The following is a 23,423-nucleotide window of genomic DNA, read 5'->3' as shown; positions in this document are numbered from 1 at the left end:
AGGTTTTCCTCCTAATTCGTCGTGGTACAGTGTACTATAATAGTTTTTCATTTCATCGTTAGGCTCGAATGAAAAAACGCATTTCGGCATCCTCATTTTTAGCTCTAGAATTGCTCTATTTAAGCGATATGTGATTTTCAAAAAAAAATCAGTATCTAAAACATGTGTTATGTGAAAAAATAAAAGCAAGAAACAGGTACCAGCAATGATTCATTAGGATTATGGTAAAAGAGAAAAGTAGTTGTCTAATGAAAGTAACTAAATGTTATGATTTATCGCTATCGCTCGTTGACTATCACGGGAACCGAGCTGTATCAAATTTGTAATGCTAGTGAAAACTAATAATCTAAAGTCAAACTAAACTTTGGTTTACATCAAAACCAAGTTATGCTAGAAGCAAACTAGCTGGAGGTTAATCGTTTTTCGAAGTGAATACCATCATCTTTGATATAATTTAAGACCTCTGTATTCACTCCAAGCAAAATCTAACACATAAATATTAGCCTTGGTACTATTTTCAAATGAAAACAATATTTTTTTATTCTATTTACAATAACATTACCACTACAGCAGCAAGTACAGCTCCGACTACATTGAAAACACTGGCCCAACACTGACACCTTCACCAACACTGCTGTCCAGTTTTACATATATTTTGATTACTTCCAAATTCACAGAGAGGACAAACAGACCGAAAAGCAAATGTTCATATTTCAGCTATGGTGATTCTGGTCTTTCGTTAAACATTAGTTTACTTTACCCTTTTCATTTTATTCTCTTTTTTCTCAACATATTCACAATGTTTCAGATGTTGGCATGATTATGATGCAGACAGGAATGGTTAAACAGGGCCTTAACTCCGCCTGTCACACTTACATCGACGGTACGGTGGTTTTATTTTACTCGATTCGCATCAATCAACTGAAAAAAAAAACTGTTGTATACAATGTTTTAATATAAAATAACCTATGTTATAAAAACAACAATTGCTAATTGTTACCTACTGCAAATTATGTATTGAAATAATCTGCCTTCCTTATGTTTCGTTTAACATTTTTTAATTTCGTTTACATTTCGATTGTTTCTGCACCTTGTTGTGTTTAAACTAAAAAGTCCTCTCAGTTACGTATCCGCTAAATTTGTCTATTTACATACCCCGAACGCCAATTTTTTTTTTGTTATTCGCTAGACAGTTAATCCAAAAACAATATGAATTGCCTTTAATATGTTTCGCATAATATATTTTTTTAGCTAAACAATACTAAATCAATAAAAGGAGACATCCGAAACACATTCCTAATTAACTTTCCATTGCATCAAAATACACCCATTGACAAACTGGGATAATTTAACCCATGTTCGTCATCTGTCAATTTTTGCTTTTCTTAACAAAAATCCTGCTGAAATCCCAACTAATCACAACGAACTACTAGAAAATAGCTGCCAAACTGTACATCATCTTAAAGCTTCCTGTTTTCTGCTTCATGCGACTCTCTCTCTCTCTCTCTACTACTACTACTACTACATCTTTCATAACGTTCTATTGTTTAATATTTTTACTCTTCCTATTTTCTAATGCTTCGAATGAAGAGTAGAATTTCATCCAACGTGTCGAATTTTTAATTCGACCGCATGGTAGTCATTCCTAAATATTTCTCAAATATTTACCACACTTTGTTCACGATTATAGTTCTTTCTCTAACCCAAACTTAGCATTGCACAGCAAAATTTTTTGCAAAAAAGCACACATACTATGTGTAACAAGCAATATTCTCCTTAAAAAATAACTTCACGTTAAAGAGTTCAGTTTATTGTTTTAAAAATTTGAAATTTACTGCCATTTCAATTGCTGTTTTTGGCATTCGCCGTCGATAGTAACTCAACACGTAATTCTAATGTTACATATTTTGTTAGCAAAACCACAACACTTGCTACAGTGAATTGGAAATCATGATAGTTGCTAATTTTTCTACCGAGTTATTTATGACCTGACTATGTATTGCCACCGTATCAAGTTGCATCTAGTATTTTTCAACAGGAATAAAAATATTTAAATCTAAAATCTATTTAAACCCTCATTTATCCGCTTTCTCAAGAGATTTTCAGAATTTCAGGATTGCAACCGTGATAAGTGATAAAGAACTATCCGCAAGCAATATATGTTCAATAAGCTTCAAGGAAACATAAATAACTACAAGTCCACTTTTCTAGTAGACTCTGTCAGAGACCGACCTATAAACAATTTGGAAGCTTTTAGTGAAGATCTTTTATTCGCGGCTTTAACATTTCACTAAAATATGTTTTAAATGAATTTACACACTTCATGGAAATCAATAACTGTTACAATAGCGACTTTCCGACGTGAACCGACTTTGGCAACTGCCTAACTCAAGTGTCTCACAATCAGTGACCGCAAGTCCAAGAAGTTATTTTCTACACATTTCTCTTGATTTGAATCCATTTACAAAATCGCCATCTAACAAAGTGCGTAATATACAGTGCGTCTCCATCGATGAGTAAAAAAAATGCAGACGCATGGTTATTTGTGTTTTCCAAAAACATTTAGCAAGTTTGTCGCTTGTTGAAAGTTTAAATCGCTTGCCATACCGCCTACCATGTACCGTAACTGCAGTTCAATAAAGAAATAAGAAGAAACTTTTTCCGGTTCGATTCTATTAATTACTAAATGCTATTTTATTACCCATAAACGACACATACGCATTTCACTGACGACGTGAAGGCTTCATCAGTGCCTGTTTCGAACTTCTCTTTCTTCCGGAGTCAACCTGCATCTCCTTCTTGTTGTTCTGCGATGCGTTGATATTCCGCTACTACGCCATCAACGGTCAACGGCTAAATGTTGGGACACTTGTGTGCTCCATACAAGACAGATCCCATGTTTATCACTTTTCATTGAATGACGACGAAAATAAAATAAAATAAAAAAGAAATGTTTGAAGTGATGTTATTCACTTCTAATACCAATATAGAACTACAGAATTGGCAGCTATTTTCACATAGTATTGGGTTGACGTCTTCAAATAGGACTATTTTGATAATTTTTTGTCATTTTTTTCCGAGGGTCACATTCGAAAGCCTACAGTAACTTACACTACTATATAAATTTTGAAGCTCCTATCCTAACATACGTGCTGTCGGACCATGGTGATAATTAATGTAACATTCCGTTACTGTATTTTACGAAAAGTTGAAAATCCTTTCGCACCAAGACTTTTGTTCGGCAATTAACGTGTGTACCAATAATCTACTACCTCGCCAAGTGCTTTCTGTTATTATTACAATCCTCAACCTATGCCAAGAATCTTTTATGAATTCGTTGCTTTCGATCGATGTCCGCGCTAATCCCGATAATTAGGCTTCCATCGCTAGGTCAAACCTACCGTAAACTACAGAATAAGATGAAACACAATTATCTACACATTACACGTCATCATGAACACCACAAACATATACCAGACGTTATCTATTTCAGACATTTACCGCAATTTACCGATTGTAAGGTATATTCATCTGATAAATCTAGTTAAATTAAGCACAACAGAATTCAAGTTGAGTCAATCGCTAGGTTAAGGTGTGTCCCGGTGAAGTTGTGTATGTTCAGTAAGTCAACTTTTGCCCGAAAGATTTATCCGCATGCACGTGGACCGCCGAAGAACACAGGAAATTTCCTACCACTGCAGCTAGCTTGTCAATCAATTATTATATTATCATACATTCATTCTAAACTTTTTTCTTCCTTTCTTTGTTTCTTTTTCGTGCGCTCGGTAATGAAACCTCCAATAAACAATAAAACTAACACTAAACACTGTACTGCGCGCCTCTGTTAATGGTTCACCAATCCAAAAATGGTTGAAAACCAATTTCAAAAATAAAAACAGTGGCGACCTTTCGAAAGGGGGTGCGTGCGATACAAATGGTTGGGCGTGCAAGTACGTATATATCGATTAATTACCATCTCCTACTGCTACCACCACTACTAAATACTTGTACTACTACAATCGATCAAACTAGTATCCCCACGTCCCTAGAGTGATCGTTTCTCGTCGTGATGTATCGTGTAATCGTTTTTTATTCATTTTTTTGTCGAATTTAGTATCCCCACTTGGAAAGTTAAATCGAACGATTTCTTTTTCTAGAATAGTGCTGATCGAGAAAGCAGTCTTACGAGTGTAACTGTTGTACATTTTTTGTTGATTAATATATGACTACACATAAGTTTCCCACTACCCTGTAAGTCTTTTCATTACGTAAAATTGTAGAAGAGCTTTAGAACTAACTTAGAATAAGTGCCATTTACGAAAAACCGCGCAAAAAATGCGGCTCTAGCGTTTAGTTGCTACGTTACGAAAAAAAAACTCTAATCTACCTCGTTTTCTACAAGGGTAACTAAACTTACGTTCGTTCGAGTAGATAATTAAATATATTAGATATATACATTGTAAATCGGACTGTTTTCAATGAAAATAATGCTTTATTTCAATTAATAAATGAAATAACATCAAAAACTTGAACATGGCTGCCTGTGTCGCGTCACGCCTGGTCTCCAATCTTTATTTTAAAATATTTCTCAAGAGCTGGTCGCTCTTGTCCTTGATATCCAAGTTGTCATTGTTGAATCGTTGAAACAACACTCCAAACACAGTGTTCTTGGCAGAGTTTCGTCGCAATAAACTGTCACCTGCAAAGGTTGACTTTCTACCAGGCTTGGCACGCTGTCTTTCTTAGATTCTGCTCTTTTGGCTATACCATCTCAGCTAAAGATATAACGATGCTTACTTCGATTATGTTGTAGACCAGCTGATTGCCCGATCTTACTCGGGGCCCCTTTGCCTCTCAGTCACTTGTACATCTGTTATTGTAACGAAAATTCTCATAATGCAAGAAACAAAACCTTTTTTTTCATTTGAACGTGTCTACATCCCTTTTGTCAGTTCCCCTCATGCCCCACCCCCCAGCCACTTGTAAATCTGACTTCTCCACGGCAATCCATATAAATCGACAAAAAGCCTCTTTTATGTTTTTGAACCTCCTCTTAGTTAATGACCACCCTATTCCCCCGTTCAGAAATCCAGCAACTTGTACCCATTTGAACCTTTCTCTCCCCTTGTAGATGTAATGTGTATAATGTGCCCCAGCTGAGCAATACGCCTCAATTCGTTTACTTCTAAACTAGCATAACTTAAAATGCAAAACTAACTAGAAACCTTAAAATTCGATGAAACCAGCCTACTATGCAAGTTTGACAGTTGTCACTAGCTGTCAAGCCAAAAAAAAATAAATTTATTTTCTAACAGCTTCCAATGTAATTTTTTCCGTCGTTTCCGTAAGCTTTTTTGTGGGTAAAATCTGGAAATATCCTATTGTTGCGATTCGATTGAGTGAAGTGAAATTTTAAACCATTATCTCAGGCGAAAAACTGGTGAGAAACGCTTAATATCCTTAATTATTTCATATTTTTCCCGACATGTCGAATGCGGCCAATATGCCCCACTCGCGATGGTGCAATATGCACCATTGCTGATGTGGCTATAAATACGCATAAAATAGATATAAGTAATAAGTAACAGTCTATTGCCACTATTAGTCTCAGCATTGCAGAATGAAAGGGCTGGGAATAATTTATCTACCACGTCTAAATTCAAGGTTGCTTAACTATGCGGGACAATATGCCATAGCTGCAGTATAATATGCCCCATGTAGAAAGTTCCACGAGACCAAAACTAGGTTTATTTTATATGAAAACACAATATTTTGACAGTATCTAAGAGAGTTCAACTTTCTGCAAAATAGAGTAGGCATATCAATTGCAAAAATACTCGAAACACAACGTGGAGCGTATTATACTGCAGCTGGGGCATATTACCCGCATAGACGAGAAACCCAAATTGTAGGCTCCGTTTTTAAATAATTCCTAGTATTTTTATTTTACAACATGAAAGGAAGTAAACAATGGCAATTGATTTTCAGCTCAAAAACTAACATGTATTCGTAGTTGTAACGTTAATCTTGGGAAGCTCGTTTGAGATGCATCCATTTGTTCTTAAGGGGGGCACATTATACTATATAACCTTAAGAGACCATCTCCCTCTTTTGTCAACCCCCCTGCGCTGATTCTTTTATGTCAGAATGCATGTGTTTGACAAACGACGTTTAATGAAGAACATTCCAGAAGTTCCGGAACTATGGCGAAATATACATCCATACTCACGTTCCTAGTCCCCTACTTGTCGGTTCTTTCCCAGTCAGCTCCCTCTTCTGCCACGTAGCCGATTATGCATTGGTTTGCTCTAGAGGAATTCCACGCCAAGTGACGAAAAAATAACATATTTTTTAATTTATCATTTTTGATTTAGCTGAAACTTTGCATAGCTGTTCTCCTTAAAAAATGGTGTCATTTTATCATATCAGGTATTTTTTTAAGATGTCGACTGCTTTTTCAAAAGGGCCTGACTAGTGATGTCCGTTAATCGTTCGATTAATTCAACTAATCGAATAACTATAAAAATATTCGAATAATTTTTAATCGAATACTGCCAACACGAGTAGTTGAATTAATCGAATAGTTCAAAGGAAATAATATGAATGCGAATAATCCCCGAATAATGCCCGCTAATCGTTCATAATCGTTCGATTAATCGAATAAATGAAAAAAATATTCGAATATTTCTAATCGAATACCACTAGCACGAATAGTTGAATTAATCGATTAGTGCAGACAACGCTCGCCGATTAATCGGTAATCGAATAATTGAAAATTTCGGACATCACTAGGCCTGACCAAAAATGGTGCTAATCCACTAAATATGTAGACTTTTTCTAAAGATGAGAATTATAATACTTATTATAATTCTCATCTTTAGGAAAAGTTATACACTGTAAACAATTATTTTTGGTGAAAATAAAAAAAACATGAAATTTTCAAAATGATCTAACTTATTTGCCCTTCATTCGCCAGCAATGAAACTTTCAGAAAAAGTAGTGTATATTGTTACCTTTAACAGGACAAAAAAAAATTTTTTTTAAAATGCACATATACAACTTTTTAGTTTTATTTTCTTTTTTTTTTCTACAAAAAAAATTTTTTAACAGTGCAAATATTTTTAGAAAGATAATAATACTTATTATAATTCTCATCTTTAGAAAAAGTTATACACTGTAAAAAATTATTTTTGGTGAAAATAAGGCCATTGCAAATCATATTTAAAGTTTTTGTCAACCCCCCCCCCCCCCCCCTTGGAAATTGGCTTGAAAAATCGGGGGGTAAAAAAACAATTTGTAGGATATGAGTCAAATTTCTTTTTATAAAATCAATTGTCTGTGGGCTCTACAGTCTGAAATACCCGAAAAATGAGTCTCCGAGTTGAATTAACGCTTCTAGCTCGAAACAGAAATGGAAATTCGTACAATGGAATTTCCGAAAATCGTTCAAAAAAATTTTCCTTCGTTTTTGTCTTTTTTTGCTTAGAAAATAATAACGTATATATTATAAGCAAGAATAGATTCGGTTTTCACGTTTAAACCTTAAATAAAAATTCTTAAAATCCATGTTTTTTTGCTCGATTAAAAAATTCACTTTGTTTTTTTTTCGCCCCCCCCCCCTTCGGTGGCCGAACACCGGAAGGACAAAAATATAAAATATTTGTAATGGCCTAACTTATTTGCCCTTCATTCGCCAGCAATGAAACTTTCAGAAAAAGTAGTGTATATTGTTACCTTTAACATGTCAAAAAAAATTTTTTTTAAATGCACATATTCAACTTTTTAGTTTTATTTTCTTTTTCTTTTTTCAACAAAAAAAAAAATTTTTACGGTGCACATTTTTTTTAGAAAGGCAACTTTATGATCTACAACTTTGCTGAAGACACAATTTCGATCAAATAAACCAATGGATTAGCACCATTTTTTGGTTAGGCCCTTTTGAAAAAGCAGTCTAGATCTTAAAAAAATAACTGATATGATAAAATGGCATATTTGCTTAAACATAACAGCTATGCAAAGTTTCAGCTAAATCAAAAATGACAAATTAAAATCGATTTGCGAAACTCCGTGGAAACACTCTCTATGGAAATCCCTATAATGGAAACGAAACAACCCTTCTTGTCAACCCCCCAGTGCTGATTCTCTTATATCAAGGAACATGTGTGCCAAGTTTGGTGGTGAACTGTCAAGGCGTTCTGGAAATATGATGGAACATGCAAACATACAAACATACTCACGCTCTCTTTTATATATATAGAAGAAGTAAGTAACTCTGCATGTGCCTTTTTAACTTCCGCTTAGCTGAAGCTGTGTGATAAAAAACCCTTTCGAAGCAAAAAGAGTGTGTCAGGCCCGCTTTCCACAATGGTACTTCAAAATAATAAATATGCAATTATGCGTATGTTAAATGGTGAGTTCGATTTCCAAAGTGTGTATCAAATATTTGATGTTGGCATAAGGTTGACCGTTAACGTAATGTTCCAATTCGAAAATTATTGCTAACTCTAGATTTTCTTTACAAATTATGTGATACGATAAATCTGAAAGAATTCTACGAAAAAGTTTGAACGCCAAAATAAAACATTACCGTCTGCCGTCTGCCAACCTTCTTAACAAAGCATAACTCAACCCTTAAAATCCAAAGAGCCGCAAATCAATTACAAAACTAAATATACACATGCCCTTCTCTCGAACAGATTAGATAGGAACAGAACAGAATTTTTGTGTAGGTGTTCGCCCACCATCGCAAGTCCCTCCTGAAAAGAAAAAAAAAAGAAGGGAAGGTCTTACAATTGTGGGTAATGTTGTTTTCGTGAATGTTTGTGATCGAGTGATTAATTGATGTCTCTAATAATTTTAGTCTAAAATTTTACAGAAGTTTTCACGTCTCCTCACTTGGTTTGAGTTTTTTTTTTTGTTATTTTCATACATCGGAGCACAGAGAATAGACATTTGTTTTCAAATTTTTGAGGTTTGCCAAAATCCATAAATCTTTTTCTACAGAAACGTAAACTGTAGTAACCATTATTTTTGCGATAGCAGACCAAATGTGTACCCCTTAATACCCGTGTTCAACCGAAATGGCACGAACAGCTAACAGTGGCACAGTTATATCCACAGTGAACATTTCCACTGTTTTTTCGCTCTGAAGTAATTGATCAAAAGTGTAGAATTTTCATAGTTATACATACATACTTGTATATATGTATACTTTTTTCACTAACTTCCATGACAAACACTAACACAGTTGCTTCGGTTACTACAATAAGTTACTACTTCGATTTAATCTCAGAACAGTTTTTTGTCTTCCACCTTTCGATACCAGTTCCAATATTGGTACTCGCGAAATTATTTCATTAAATCAACTCGATAAATACAGATCGAAAAATATACCAACTGAACTCGCCCGACCGTGTTAACAATATTATATTAGATTTTCACCAGATGATTTGCTTCTTTTTAGTGGCACTATTTTCTAATTTTAACCCTCTAAACACTAACCCACACATTTTTGTAGGCGAAAGCTTTTGGTGAAACGACTATATAAAATCGTTCGCATGACCCACAAAGTATAAAAAATGTAAATTCCGAAATATTTAATCTGTCTAAATTGGTGCACATGTACAGGCAAGAAGTGAAAGATTCATCTCGTGCCAAAAACTTGAGTGCCTGTGGAAATAATTCCTTTAAAAACTCGAAATAAAGTATGCGTCGTGATTACGTATGACGAGGTGGCTCCGTCACCCTACGTTCTAGGAAAAGTAGTTCATTCATAGTAATAATTTGCTGAGATATTGCGAAAATGTGCCGTCCTTAAAGGGATAACTGTAAGAGTCCGTCAAGGATGTTTCGGATTTTCTCTATTTGAGGTCCAGGAATCGTAAAATAACCTCAATTGTGGCTTTACCGAGGCAGAATAACACGCGCATTGTAAAGTAGATGGGATTTCCGGTACGCGTAATTTGATATGAAGTTTATATGAAAAAAATGTCTATTCTCTGTAGTCAAAGGCACCATCTTTTGTTTCATTTAGTATCTTCTTCAATCTGTGGTAGTACGCTTTTCCTGTCTTAGGTAAACTCACTCCACCAACAAGTCATGTACCAGAGATGAACAATTTAGAACTAGCTCATGCTAATCTAAAATAAAAAGTGTTTCAGTTGAACAGATATTGACATGTTTGAATTTATTTATTTATATACTTTTTTTGTTGATTCAAATTTTCCATTTCTTTTTATTTTTTCATTGTCTTTTTCTTTGTAACCAATGAATAGTAATTTCTATTGATGTTCTTTACTTTCTACAAACCACATAACCCGAATGACGAAAAAACGTATCTTGGGGCAATAAATGACTTATACATACAAATACTTGTAAAAATAACTCAAAATAGCCGACGATTTGCTACACTCAACACGTAAGTTTGAACCTGATAATTGTTATTGAAACTACCAATAAAACGCAGGTCACTTAGAATAGTCCAGTTCGCAAAAAAAAATAATTCGGTCACACGTAAAATGAGAAGACCCAAATGGAACCGAAATTGCAAGCCAGCAGACCATTGCCATTACCATACGAAGCAACCGACAGGACAGCCACGTTGTTGTTCGTGCACAACTGCATCGCAGTGTGTTTCCACAAGCCGTGAACGTTCCGCACACTGCCGCCTAGGATGCTTTGGTTTGCTGCGTCCAAACGATGACTCCTCAGATTGTCAGCAAATCAAATTTGTAAATGCGTTTTACCTCGCTGACTGGCTAAGCCTACGTGCTAATTCTAGTATTAACGATGTTGAACAATAAAATCTGTCCATCATAGTATTCATGACCATTCATTCAGAACACTGATCATCAATAAATTAAAAGGCTTATCGAACCGTTGTGTACAAGTACTCGCTTCAACATTAAACTTACATATCGGTTTGATTAGTCATGGCAAATACGGATTCAAGACACGATGAGCACAACTTAATTGAACATACACAACAACAATACTCCAAGTGCACACCACCACAAAAACAAACGCTGTGCTAATAGGCTGTTTACAATATATTATACACTTTTACCAAACAACAGTACCTATAAATAGGCAATTCAACAGCACTAACTCAACTGAACAGCAAGTTTCTTAGAAATACACAGCATTGTCAGATATTTGTAAAATTTTGCATCGCATTATCAATCAATGAAAGCAGAACAATGCAAAAATAAACAATCTGACAATATTGTGATTTTCAATATGAATCGATGTTACTTAACGTCTCGATTACAAGAGCAAAGTACTTTAAATGTTTGGTTAGGAACTTTACAAGCACTCTTAAGCTATGTCCGCACTTATTTATAAATGTATATAAACGCGAAAAAAGTGTCCACAAAGCATATTAATTTCAACTATTTCAACGCTTAACAATAATTGCTTTTGCAATCAAACCCGAGACAAACTGATTCACTAAAGTTACCTGTTAAAAAACAATGTAAATACACGCTGCTGAGGACCACCTAATTGGATTATCGGAATTTATTGAAGAAAACTACAAAAGCTTACGTAGAGTAATATACATTCTGAGTAGAACTCATCCCACCCGTTCACAAATTTGTTTCATTTGCCACATTACCCCAGTGATAAAATGTTTTCTTTCATGCTCCACAATACCATTTGTTCTCGAATGGGTTTTCGAATTTTATCAGAATTATCAAAATCGTCTTATCAAGTATCTCACTTCTAGCACCCATTCCGAACCCACCATAGGGACTGATTTTCGTGACTGATATTTCAACTCCATGGTTTATAGGATTGCTTCTTTTGCCTAGACAATCCAATTTTTGTCGTCAACGTACGTGCGTGATAGAACGGTCCAAAATATTGCGACCTTTTCTCAACAAAGTTCAGACAGATTACATTATTCGAAATGATTGGTTTGCTGTGCATCAATTTCACAAAAAAAAAACCTACAGTACACGATAAAAAAGTTTATCCACCCAATTCTTTAGGAACAAATGTATAAACTCGGGCGTCTTTGCTTAACAAAAGACAGCTTAATGAACCGAAGATCAAACATAATGTTAGTATTTAGTATACTGCCCGTTACTCGCATAACAGTCCTATTTTCTATGGAGTTTCCTATATAAATAGGACTGTTATGCGAGTAGCGGCAGTATAGCTAAAACAGCTTCGCATTCTCGTGGTTTATATTCAACGAGATCAATTTGCAACTTAGAATCTGGTAGACTTCGATTGAATTTTGGAGAAAAATGAATCAATTTATCTCTATCACTTGCTGGTTAACGTAACAAAATCAATATTCAACGTTTATATTTGCAAAGCCTTCAGTATAAACGTCTTTAAGACTTGACTCTTCTTTATCGACGGACTTCGCAGCCGTTTGCTAGAGTACAGGACAATTATGGGGCTAGTGCAACGATCCTACTGACTATAGCAGCACTGCCCTGCGAATATTCGAACATACAACGACTGGTTTGCTTGACACCAACATCGCACTTCGAAGCTAACTGGGCGGTTTGATGTTTACAATGTTTACATGAGTCGATGTTCACAATTGACTTGATCCAAAATTGAGCTATAGACTTAAAGATTTATATCAAAGCAGATAGATTTTCTGACAAATGTAACTATCGTACTCTGAATGATATTGCTCCATAAGAAAAAAAAACTTTGCAGTTTAAATGATAGGTATGTTTTCTGATATTTTTTTATAATAGTTCAATGTAGTTTTTAGGAAACCGCAGCAAGTTGTCGATATTAAAAAGGGGTGGATATACTTTTTTTACATACTCTAAGTATTTCATAACTTTAAATATGACTTAAAATACGTTATGTATCTGAATTTATAGCAACTAGTAAAATTATTCAATTTTTATTGATCGAATTTTATCCCTTTAATTTTTCACGTTACTTCATAAACTTCGCACATACGTCGACTCAAAAATGGGATAATTCCAAGCTTAAACGTGGCATGGTGTCTATCGTACAGTCACTCACTTTACATATCCTTACACTGAATAAATTTTTCACCCAGCCTGTCTTCTTCAATGGTTACAGATATTAAGAGAAACAATGCTAAACGATGAAAAAGCCCCGCCTTGTAAAAGCATTCGTTACCGCTTCGCGCTTATCAGCAGATATCGAATATGTTTGTGCCGTTTTATTTTGTAAACAGTTTGCTAAATGCGTGTTTTCCCCTTCATAACTTCGCTTTCAACGATTTTCACGATTGTCCAATTATCCTCACTTTTTGGCTGACTTCCATACCGCATTGGTAATGAATGGAAAAACAATCCGTAGTGCCTCAAACAATTAACGATTTGTATTTTTATGTTTCATTTTGAGCTTTTTACTAGATAGAATAATAGTACTTTCGGTTCCTTTTTCCTAATTTATTTTAATTTATCTTACCTGTTATAGCTTTCTAGTAACTGTCGTATGGAATACTTTTCTTGCATATTTTCAATATATATTCCTTCAAATTTTCAACCTTTAGTGTTGTTTGTTTTTACCTGCTTTAGTAAACTGCATAGCGCTTGGCGCTAGAGAGCTTTACGGTGATTTTTTCTAGAACAATTATTATAAATTTTGCAGACGACGGCCATCATCCTGCGCCCACGTTCACCCCGCCGGAACTTCCGAAACGGGTGCACGTCCGAGGTATTTCATCGGGTAATGCAATACAATCTATACTGTATCTTGTACTTCCGCTTTTTTATCACGCTTTGGTTCAAATGAAACAGCGTTCAAAGCACGCAGATTTGTGTGCGTGGCACACATATGCAAAGCTACAAAAATGTCTAAAATAGATTTTCGTCCTTTTGTTACTCTTCGATCTTTTTGTGCGGTGTCTATTCGTTTTAATTTTCATGTTTTATTTTCTTTAGAAAGATTTTTTCATGCCAACAAAAAACAATCGAGCTAAATATTTGTTTCACGGCACGTTGTCTCGTAGCCTATTATCGGTGCGACTTTGCTTACCGATATTTTCTTACGACTGCTTTTGAACTATCCTACGTCATCAACAGAAATGGGGCTGCATCATTTTTACACCATTCATATTCAGATAATCATAGATTAGCTAGTACAGACTCTATAGAGATTTTCCTAAACAAAAGCAAAGGAACAAAAATTATATTTTAGTGAAAAAATTGTTGGTTAGAAAAGATAAAGAACTAAGCGCATGCCCATGAAAAAATTACGTATATAAAACTCAAAACAGAGCACCTCTGTAAATGGTTACAAAAACCTGTTTTTTAGTAAGCGTAATCACTTTTAAACCGTAAAAACTGAACACTAAGGCAGCCAGCATAATTTTATCGACGTAAAACAGGAATGGATATTCGAAACTGATACATTTACACAAAAGATATCAACAACCAAAAATATTTTCGCTCGTTCTAAGAGTGATTCCCAAGCCTCAACTGTTAGCAGCGAGCGAACAAATGTGTGTACATACTATTTACTGTATATTACACTACAAAATGAACAAAAAGTTGCATCGAACATAAGAAACTGAGTCTAGCAAGCATAAATAACTACCATCGGCAGAAATCAAAACTTAATAAGTTGTAACAGATAAAGATAGCCAAAGTTAAATTGTTCCCGATAGGACCGATAACCCATTGTTCGTATGTTAGGTTTTCATTCACACCTGCAAGCACTTGTCCACACTAATATTAAACAGCAACACATGCACACGCACTTACGTTGAATTTTCATGCGAATGGCCAATGTAAAACATAGAATGCGCTACCGTTGTGCTACACCGTTGTGCCTCAAGATAAGCATTTTCCATGTACCAACATACGGTTTATTGTTTTACCACCGACTTTTGTTCCTATCGTGGCTGCGATTTTTGTGGGTTTTCCATTAAATTTTTTTATTCAGTTAAACATGCAGCCAGACTTATAGAAACGTTATGTCTAAATAAGTTTTTAGCTTTTTTACCAGACGTATGCCTCTTTCGAAAAATTGCTCTATCAACCAAAATGCATGATTCACACCCAGTAATCTTTTCCTGTGATTTTAAGTGTACATTGAATAACTTACAGTTTGTGAATCATGAATTGCATCTTTCGTCCCAAGTTTGTGTATTTTTTAACAAGTAGTTATCCAATTTATGTGTAGATTTGAAAGCGCATCGTCAAGTCAGAGTGCCTAGATATAGAAATATAACACTGTCAAAATTAAAAATTAAGATTATCTGTTAAGGTCGTTTCAATCGAGCAATCGCATGTGTGAAAAACAAGCAAGACAATGAAAAGTTGCCCGTAGATATTTAGCATGACATGTCGTTACTCTATATTCAGGCACTTTACATCAAGTACGAATTTTACTGCTTGTGGATGTTATAACTTCGCCGCAAAACTAGGTGATATTTTGCTTTGTTTTAAGCTAAATTTTTAGTTCCGAATAGCAACCGGAATCTATTTTAACATTTTTGAAGCTGCAGCATCTTACTAAGCCAAACTAAAACCAGTGTGCGCCTCTGATGTTTTGTCAGTATAAACTAATGTTCAAAACTTTTTCTTTTTCTCCTTTGTAATTGCGTCATCATGTGGTTGGTGGTTTGGCCGGTATCCGCTATCGCCGCTTAAAATCGAATTACACCTTCGATACCGTGTAATCCTTAAACGAACAAAAAATCATCGTAATCAAACCCAAAACTCAAAACACATACATCGCATGTTATTTCATCACCACCTACTACATCCAGGCGATATTACCAGAGACCGGGAGGATATAAATTGTGAGTTCACGGGATACACACTTGGAAGTATTCTGACATTCGTTTTCCAAACTGTTTCTACATTGTTCAATTTCGATGTAAACTGTTCATCTATCTATCACGCTTTGTATAAAGCTCTTGGAAAAAAATAATTTCGGTTTTCCATTTTGATTTGCCTCAGCTGAAATGTTCAGCTGCGTTCCACGATGCTTCTTTCTAATCTATTAGGACGTTTTGAAACGATACAGCAATTACAACACATATTTTCCACTTTCCACAATTTGTTCGCCAAACACAAGAATGACATTCGTGCGTTAATTAGATCTTCTTACAGTTCTACGTCAATAGCGTGTTTCGATGTGGTGTTCCATTGTTATCCTTTTCCATCGGCTAATAACTATGCTTTTATTTCGGTTTCTGCTTCCGTTCCGTTCTTAGTAATCAACCGCAATCGAAGGAGCAACATACCATCGCCGACTTCCAATCAGCTGCTTAATTCTACCAAACAAGTTAACAAAGTGAAACCTAATGTAAATAGACAACCACCGGATAATCTGATATCGCCATCGACGTACAATCGGTAAGTTTTATTTGTTGGGTAATGCTGTATTAGAAGAGTTTCAATGCACAAAATAATCTCAAATATAGTTTCCGAATTCCAACAACAAAAATTTTGGCTTTAAAGCTACAGACATTTGTACAAAAATGTACCGTTCTGATCCAAACTTCGAATACTTAAGCTATGCTGAAACTTTCTTCAAAGAAAAATGTTTGCAAACATCTTTATTCTGTCCCCATGAGTGGTTTAATAGCATGACAATTTATTTATTTTATGGGAAAATTTTAGAAATGAAGATAAAATGTTAATTTACATTGAAAAACACTAAAAAACTGCAGTTCGGTTTTGATTCAAACTTCGAACACTTTCATGGTCGACATTCAAAGTTCGAATATTTCAGTCTCAGACATTGAACACTTGTATTACTTTGATAAGTATTGAACTTGAATAAGTGAAATTTTATCCTTTTTCTAAACACTGTCTTATTAAATCCACCCGAAAGTATGAATTAAATATTTCACACAATACTTAGTTTCAATCCATACTTCTGATAGGCAATTGACAATATTTTCGAACTCCATGAAACACATCTAAAGCAAGTTGGCTTTATACAGCTTTACAATGCATACAATTCATTTTCCCGAAGGAAAACTCGGAAAAACTTGATATTATTGGTGGCTGTTCGAAGTTTGAATCACTCCTCAAAACGTGATTAAAACTTCGAGCACTTTAATTTATCTAATATCTTTGAAATATTGCATGAAATATTGTTTTCCAACTATGCTTTAGTACATACATATCGTGCACTTACCTAATAATCGCGAAGTGGGAAGGTAAACATCCTAAAATTGGTAAAATAATACAAACGAAAAAACAGCTACTTTTGCACGAAACGCTAAGAGTATGCGAACCAAGTTAAAATCCGAGTTCTCACCTTTTTCCAGCGCCTACTGACTTATTACAAAGAGTCCTACAGTTCAATGTCATACCTCACCGGATAGAGGACATTCTAACGAACACGGTGGTGTACAATAAGCATAATATTTTATCATATTAGCGATACGACTGAGCATTTTATTCTAAAGTGTTCGAAGTTTGAGACTGTTCTAAGTTTGAATCAGAACGGTAAGCCGGAAAACAATAAAAATGGATTTGAGACTGGTCGATATTTTCACAATCGATTTTCGCTCTCCTGAAATTTTGAGCTATATCGGAAGGAGAAAAACACACAAATATTTATAAGTATAGGTATGGGTTTTTCCATGTCCGTCTCCTCAAGTGATCAAAAGAAGCGGAAAATTTTCAATCGATCATCAGCGATTTTTATCAAAATTGCCATAATTGTTCATTCCGGCCCCACAACCAATTTTCCAACGTTTTATGTGGATTGATCAATCCCCATAGCAGTGGTGCTACTTCCTTTTTGTTTCAAATTTTCTAAAAAAAATCATTTTTCGGGTTCAAATATCTCTGGAACAGTTTGATGTAGAAACTAGAGACATGCCAATATACTTTTTCTATGGGTTTTTGGCTGTGCAATCGAATAATGTTATCAGTTTTTATGTAGGTTGACGCCATTTTTTTACAATTAAAAATAAAAAGTACAATCCAAAATGGGTAAAATGACTTTCGTGAAAAATTTGAAAAACAAAAACAGGAAACAGGGGACTGATAAAATCGGTATAAAAGTTTGGGAAATTGGTTGTGGAGTCGGAATGAACAATTATGCCAGCTTTGGTTGAAATCGCTGATGGTCGATTCATAAACGCTTTAAGCGTCGATGACACTGGGCGAGTTTTTAGGTTGCTAGTAAGCGAGTTGGCGAGTAGATCGTGAACTCGCCCTGTGTCATCATACACACTAGCTGACTAGCAGATTGTTTGCTAGTAGCGAGTAAAGTTGAATGCTGCTCAACTTTACTCGCTACTCGATGGCGTGTGCACTTGTTGGCTAGCACACTAGCTGTGTGGCATCATAGTTGCGAGTAACTAGTGACGCAGCGAGGGGGTTTTTAAATTATTAATTTTATAGCACCAGAAATGCCAAATATTTTTACTAATTTTGAAATTGTAAATGCAATGTGAATTAATTGAAGTAATTCCTCGTAATACTTCATATTTATCAATTAAACATCTATGAAGAAGTTAGAATTCAATAACATAAGATAACTCTTATGTAAATTGTACATTGTGTACGTTAAACTTGATCGTTTATCTAGCAGCGATTTATTTGTATGACCGGCATCGCTGCCTAATACGTTTTAGATTTATCAAAACCCCTCGCATATTAGCTTACTTGCCGATTTATGTGTCATCATGACTCGCGCATTCGCTAACTCGCTTACTCGTGAGATCGCTGACTAGCAGCTTACAAACTCGTCCAGTGTCATCGACGCTTTAGAAATTTTTCGTTACACCATTCGCACATCTGGACATCGTCGGAGTTAACAATTATGAATCGTTTATAAGACAAAAACAAAACTGGTGACTAAAAGCTTAAACCAAATCATATCACAAACAACAAACTACACTCCTAAATGAGTTTGCCTGTTGGATTTAGTTGGATTTAGCTATAGCTAGGCTAAGACTACTCAAAATGCCCCTAAAGTGTACAAACTCAAATTTTGAGTAGAAAATTTAATTAGTTTAACTTGCTGAGTTATTCGCTATGACAAATCACGCAGTTTTGGTTAAAAACTACTCAGAATCTGAGTTTGTAGACTTAAAGGACATTTTGAGTAGTTTTAACCAAGTTTTAGCTCAATCCAACGAATCCAATGAAACGTAGTTTCATTTAAGAGTGTAGACAGCATTCGCAAAAAAAAATCACCTCAAACATTATCGCAACCCACCACAACTGCATTGCAATACTCAAACCCACAAGTCTTTTCCGCGTGAAAAATCACGTAAACTTCTATATAACAAGCTACGTGCTTTTCAATTTAATATTGATGGGTAACAACTACTAGTATAGATTAGTATAAAATATATTACATTACCTACCGTAAACGTACCTTATTCTGCGCATGGTTCCTAATACTGCGAACCGCATATCTTCCATAAAAATCGTAGCATTCTCAAATGACTAGCTGTATGTACACATGTTCTCCTAGATGTGTTAATTGGGATAAAAATTTGCAGGAACTTGGAAGTTTGGCCTGAAAAGTGAGGTGCGCAGAATTGGGCACCATACGCAGAATGAGGTGCGTTTACGGTACCTGAATTCACGAAATGTAACGTGAAAATAGATGGATGGAATACATATTTGCATCACTTTTTTCATAATTTCGATATGAAAATTATTTTCAGTTAACGAGATCCACTTAGACTGATTTAGACGGGTTTAAAACAGAAGCAAAAACACAACTTAAATTTATTACACTTAATAAATTTATTTAACTTTTAAGCATTTAGTATGGCAAATCAAAGAAATTTAATCAAAAATATCAATTTGTTTTTAAATATACTGATTAGGAACAAATTTGCTAGTCAGTGCTACGCCTAAAATGTAATATCTGTATGTCAAAAATATAATACTTATCTGATTTAGACAAGCTCGTGTTATAGTGCAAACTATTTTGAATTGAAAAACTACGCATATTTAAGTTATAGTAAATTATCGCGTTCTCGGGATTTGGTCTTAATGTGCATACTGTTTGATTTATATCAGTAAAGTTTTCTTAGATAATTTCATTGAATTTTTATTGAATAACTTTTGATCAGTAGGACCATTTCTTACCAAATCTAGCCGATATATTAACAGTGAGTTTGATACTAAAAAATAATTGAAATCTGGTTAAAATTGTTATAAATTATTGTAACTTTTATTGTGTTATATACGACTGGTCATACTTTCAAATTAAACGTTCAATCGAAAACCAATTCAAAAGTGATCTATGACGCTCTGTTACCTTTCAAACAATACTAGTAGCGCATAAATCGGTTTGGCCATTTCTGAGAAGCGTTCGACTAATTGACCACTTGAAAAAGTACATTTTTAAGCATGACTTATGAGTTGCTTGATTGTTTTTAATAAAATTCTTCCAAAGTTGTTGTGATAGCAAGACCAGTCATTTGATACCAAAATTATCAAAATCAATTGAGCGGTTCCGCAGAAAATCGTGTGACGTGGTTTTCTCATTTTTGCTTATAACTTTTAAGCGAAATATCGGACCACAGAACAAATCATTAGTAATCTACAAGGTGCTAACACCTCTCAAATAAGTGTAAGCACACAGTTCCACCATCTCCGAGGAATAGACTTAAGTCAAACGTCACTTACACTTATCCACACACACGCTCAGCTCGTCGAGCCTATTCGGCTGGTATATGTGACTCGGCCCTCCGGATCAACTAACTTGGTGTTTTTCGACCAATTTCCAAACCTTTGTTCTAGTACACAACAAAGGTAAAAATGTTCAGAACAAATTTGATCGGTCACGAGGCCGCCGAATAGGACAAAATGTCAAAAATTTGTGACAAAAACGTGAAGGTCTTGTATTGAAATATTCTATACGATGCGATAATCGCTAATTTTATCCGCTGTCCACTTCTGTTAAGCATTTCTACTCCAGACAAACAAGATTTAAGCGCAGCAAATGTGTTAGTAGTGTACATTTTCTATAAAAAATGCTTAAAAGAATAACTGTCTAGAACTATCATTTGCCACTATCGTTGAAACTATTCACAGTTATTATTTTTCCAGGCCTCCGGATACTGAACAGAGTCCTTACGCGGGCTATCAACTAGCATACGAAGTGAAAAAACTCATGTACGAACGGTTGATTCTCTCTATGAAAAATTGAATTTTAGTAGTCCTTATTTTTACTTTTTGCATCTGGTTAAATCACTGAGCTTCCTCGATGAACCCACTGCAGATGCATTTATCCTTAACAATTAAAGCTTGGTTTGATTTTTCTGTTTGATAAATTGGCACGTACTTCAGTAGTTTCCACGTTGGTCCGGCCGTTTCTACTGCAAGTGCCTTAATTTTTTGTACTTTCCAACCGAATTCCCTATGTTAAAACCAATATTTTGCTTTTTGCGCCCAGGGATTTATGTTAAGAATCCTATTTTCCATTAGGCTAGACATTTATTTCGGTTGAGTTGAGTTGAGCATGTTCCGTTCGACAATGTCGCCTAGATAGGATGGTTATAATGTGCGAAATGTATCGTCCACAGGCCAACGAGTCGAGGCAGTGGATCAGGTGCACAAAATCAAAATGGCGTCACACTGCAAGCCGGCATTGCCGACGACCAGTCTAAGGATTTTGACTTCGAAAAAACTGAGATGAAGTACGACTCGACCGGTATGTTCCACTGGAGTCCAGCAAAGAGCTTAGAGGAGTGTATATTGGTAAATTCGAGCGATGCAAGATTGCCAACCTGTTTATCTAATAAATCGTTTTTTTTTCAGGACCGAAACCAAGCAGCAATGACTGTTTTGAACGGGCACGTCGTTGTGTGCTTGTTCGCTGACCCAGATTCGCCGCTGATAGGATTAAGAAACCTCGTGATGCCACTACGTGCTTCAAACTTTCACTATCATGAGCTGAAACACGTCGTGATCGTGGGTTCCGTTGAATACATTCGACGCGAATGGAAGATGTTGCAGAATCTACCAAAAATATCCGTACTGAATGTATTGAAACCGACTTCGTTTATATATAGTTTGCTTCATTATTATTCTGTTTATTCTGTTTCTGGTTGATTTCTAGGGATCTCCGCTGAGTAGAGCCGATCTACGGGCGGTCAACGTAAACCTTTGTGATATGTGTTGTATTCTATCGGCGAAAGTTCCTAGCAACGACGATCCAACGTTAGCCGATAAGGAAGCCATCCTAGCCTCACTCAACATTAAAGCAATGACGTTCGACGACACGATAGGCGTTCTGAGTCAGCGTGGCTCTGAGCAAGATAATCTAACGCCAGTAGGTAGTCCAATTGTGCTGCAGCGACGAGGTTCGGTCTACGGTGCCAACGTGCCAATGATAACGGGTAGCATCTGATACCAGTCACGTTGCCCACAAGTGACTTAGCCGTTTTTATTTTTATAAATTTTCAGAATTAGTAAATGATAGCAATGTGCAGTTTCTGGATCAGGATGACGACGATGATCCGGATACTGAGCTATACCTAACACAGCCTTTCGCTTGCGGAACGGCATTTGCCGTGAGCGTGCTGGATTCTCTTATGTCAACAGTAAATCTACAATCATAAAAACATCGAACTTAATGTATAATGCTTTATTCAATCACAGACATACTTCAATCAAAACGCCTTGACACTGATACGATCGCTGATCACAGGTGGTGCGACCCCGGAGCTGGAGCTAATTCTAGCAGAAGGCGCTGGTTTGAGAGGCGGTTACAGTACACCAGAAAGTCTCAGCAATCGTGATAGGTTTGTAAAACAGTAGAAAATAGAGTATTTACAGATATTAGTATATTCCCTCGCTCTCAGATGTCGCGTTGGCCAGATATCTCTGTATGATGGTCCATTGGCGCAGTTCGGAGAAGCAGGAAAATACGGTGATCTATTCGTAGCAGCCCTCAAGTCCTACGGAATGTTGTGCATTGGCCTTTACAGGTTCCGGGACACTAGCTCGAGCTGCGACGCCAGTAGCAAACGGTATGTCATTACCAACCCACCGGATGACTTCTCGCTGCTACCAACGGATCAGGTTAGCAACAGTTTATCATGCTGGCAAAAACAATCACAGCACTCAAGACATTTTCGTTTAAGGTTTTCGTACTAATGCAATTCGACCCAGGTCTAGAATACAAGCCAGCCACTGTGCGAGGCCCGCCTGCAGGTCGCCACCAGAATAGCCAGCAAACCGGTGTCGGAGGTGGTGGCTCCAACAAAGACGACAATTCCTGACTATTGCTGTGTAGTGCCTTGACTGATGGTCCCTATTCTTACATATGAACAAAAGAAACCGATTTTATATACCAGATCGCGCAATATATCAAGCATGTGTTTCGTAAATTTATTAAAATGTTTTCCAAAAATCAATAAAGAACCAACAACGTCAGCATCTGCGGAATGTTTAGCACAATTCAAAATTCTGTTCAATGTTCTGTTGGTTACTTCTGAGTTTTAGGAAATATTGATAGTCAATGTGAATTTT

General features: G+C 35.8%; 1 protein-coding gene across 1 annotated transcript in view; it reads left to right on the top strand.

Moving 5' to 3' along the window:
- LOC128732718 (calcium-activated potassium channel slowpoke) overlaps window positions 1-23,173 on the top strand; it is a 122,943-nt gene extending 99,770 nt beyond the window's left edge. Inside the window, exons 15-26 of the mRNA XM_053826038.1 lie at window positions 809-883; window positions 13,597-13,674; window positions 15,722-15,754; window positions 16,172-16,313; window positions 20,997-21,062; window positions 21,473-21,647; window positions 21,708-21,932; window positions 22,009-22,288; window positions 22,356-22,492; window positions 22,551-22,693; window positions 22,754-22,973; window positions 23,036-23,173. Coding sequence (XP_053682013.1) covers window positions 809-883; window positions 13,597-13,674; window positions 15,722-15,754; window positions 16,172-16,313; window positions 20,997-21,062; window positions 21,473-21,647; window positions 21,708-21,932; window positions 22,009-22,288; window positions 22,356-22,492; window positions 22,551-22,693; window positions 22,754-22,973; window positions 23,036-23,173 — 1,712 coding nt within the window. The remainder of the gene's footprint in view (window positions 1-808; window positions 884-13,596; window positions 13,675-15,721; window positions 15,755-16,171; window positions 16,314-20,996; window positions 21,063-21,472; window positions 21,648-21,707; window positions 21,933-22,008; window positions 22,289-22,355; window positions 22,493-22,550; window positions 22,694-22,753; window positions 22,974-23,035) is intronic.
- The last annotated feature ends 250 nt before the right edge of the window (window positions 23,174-23,423 follow it).

This window comes from Sabethes cyaneus, chromosome 1 (genome assembly GCF_943734655.1).
Source record: "Sabethes cyaneus chromosome 1, idSabCyanKW18_F2, whole genome shotgun sequence".
Lineage (NCBI taxonomy): Eukaryota > Metazoa > Arthropoda > Insecta > Diptera > Culicidae > Sabethes > Sabethes cyaneus.
Note: the sequence above shows the minus strand (reverse complement) of the source record. Positions and strands in the feature narration are given on the sequence as shown.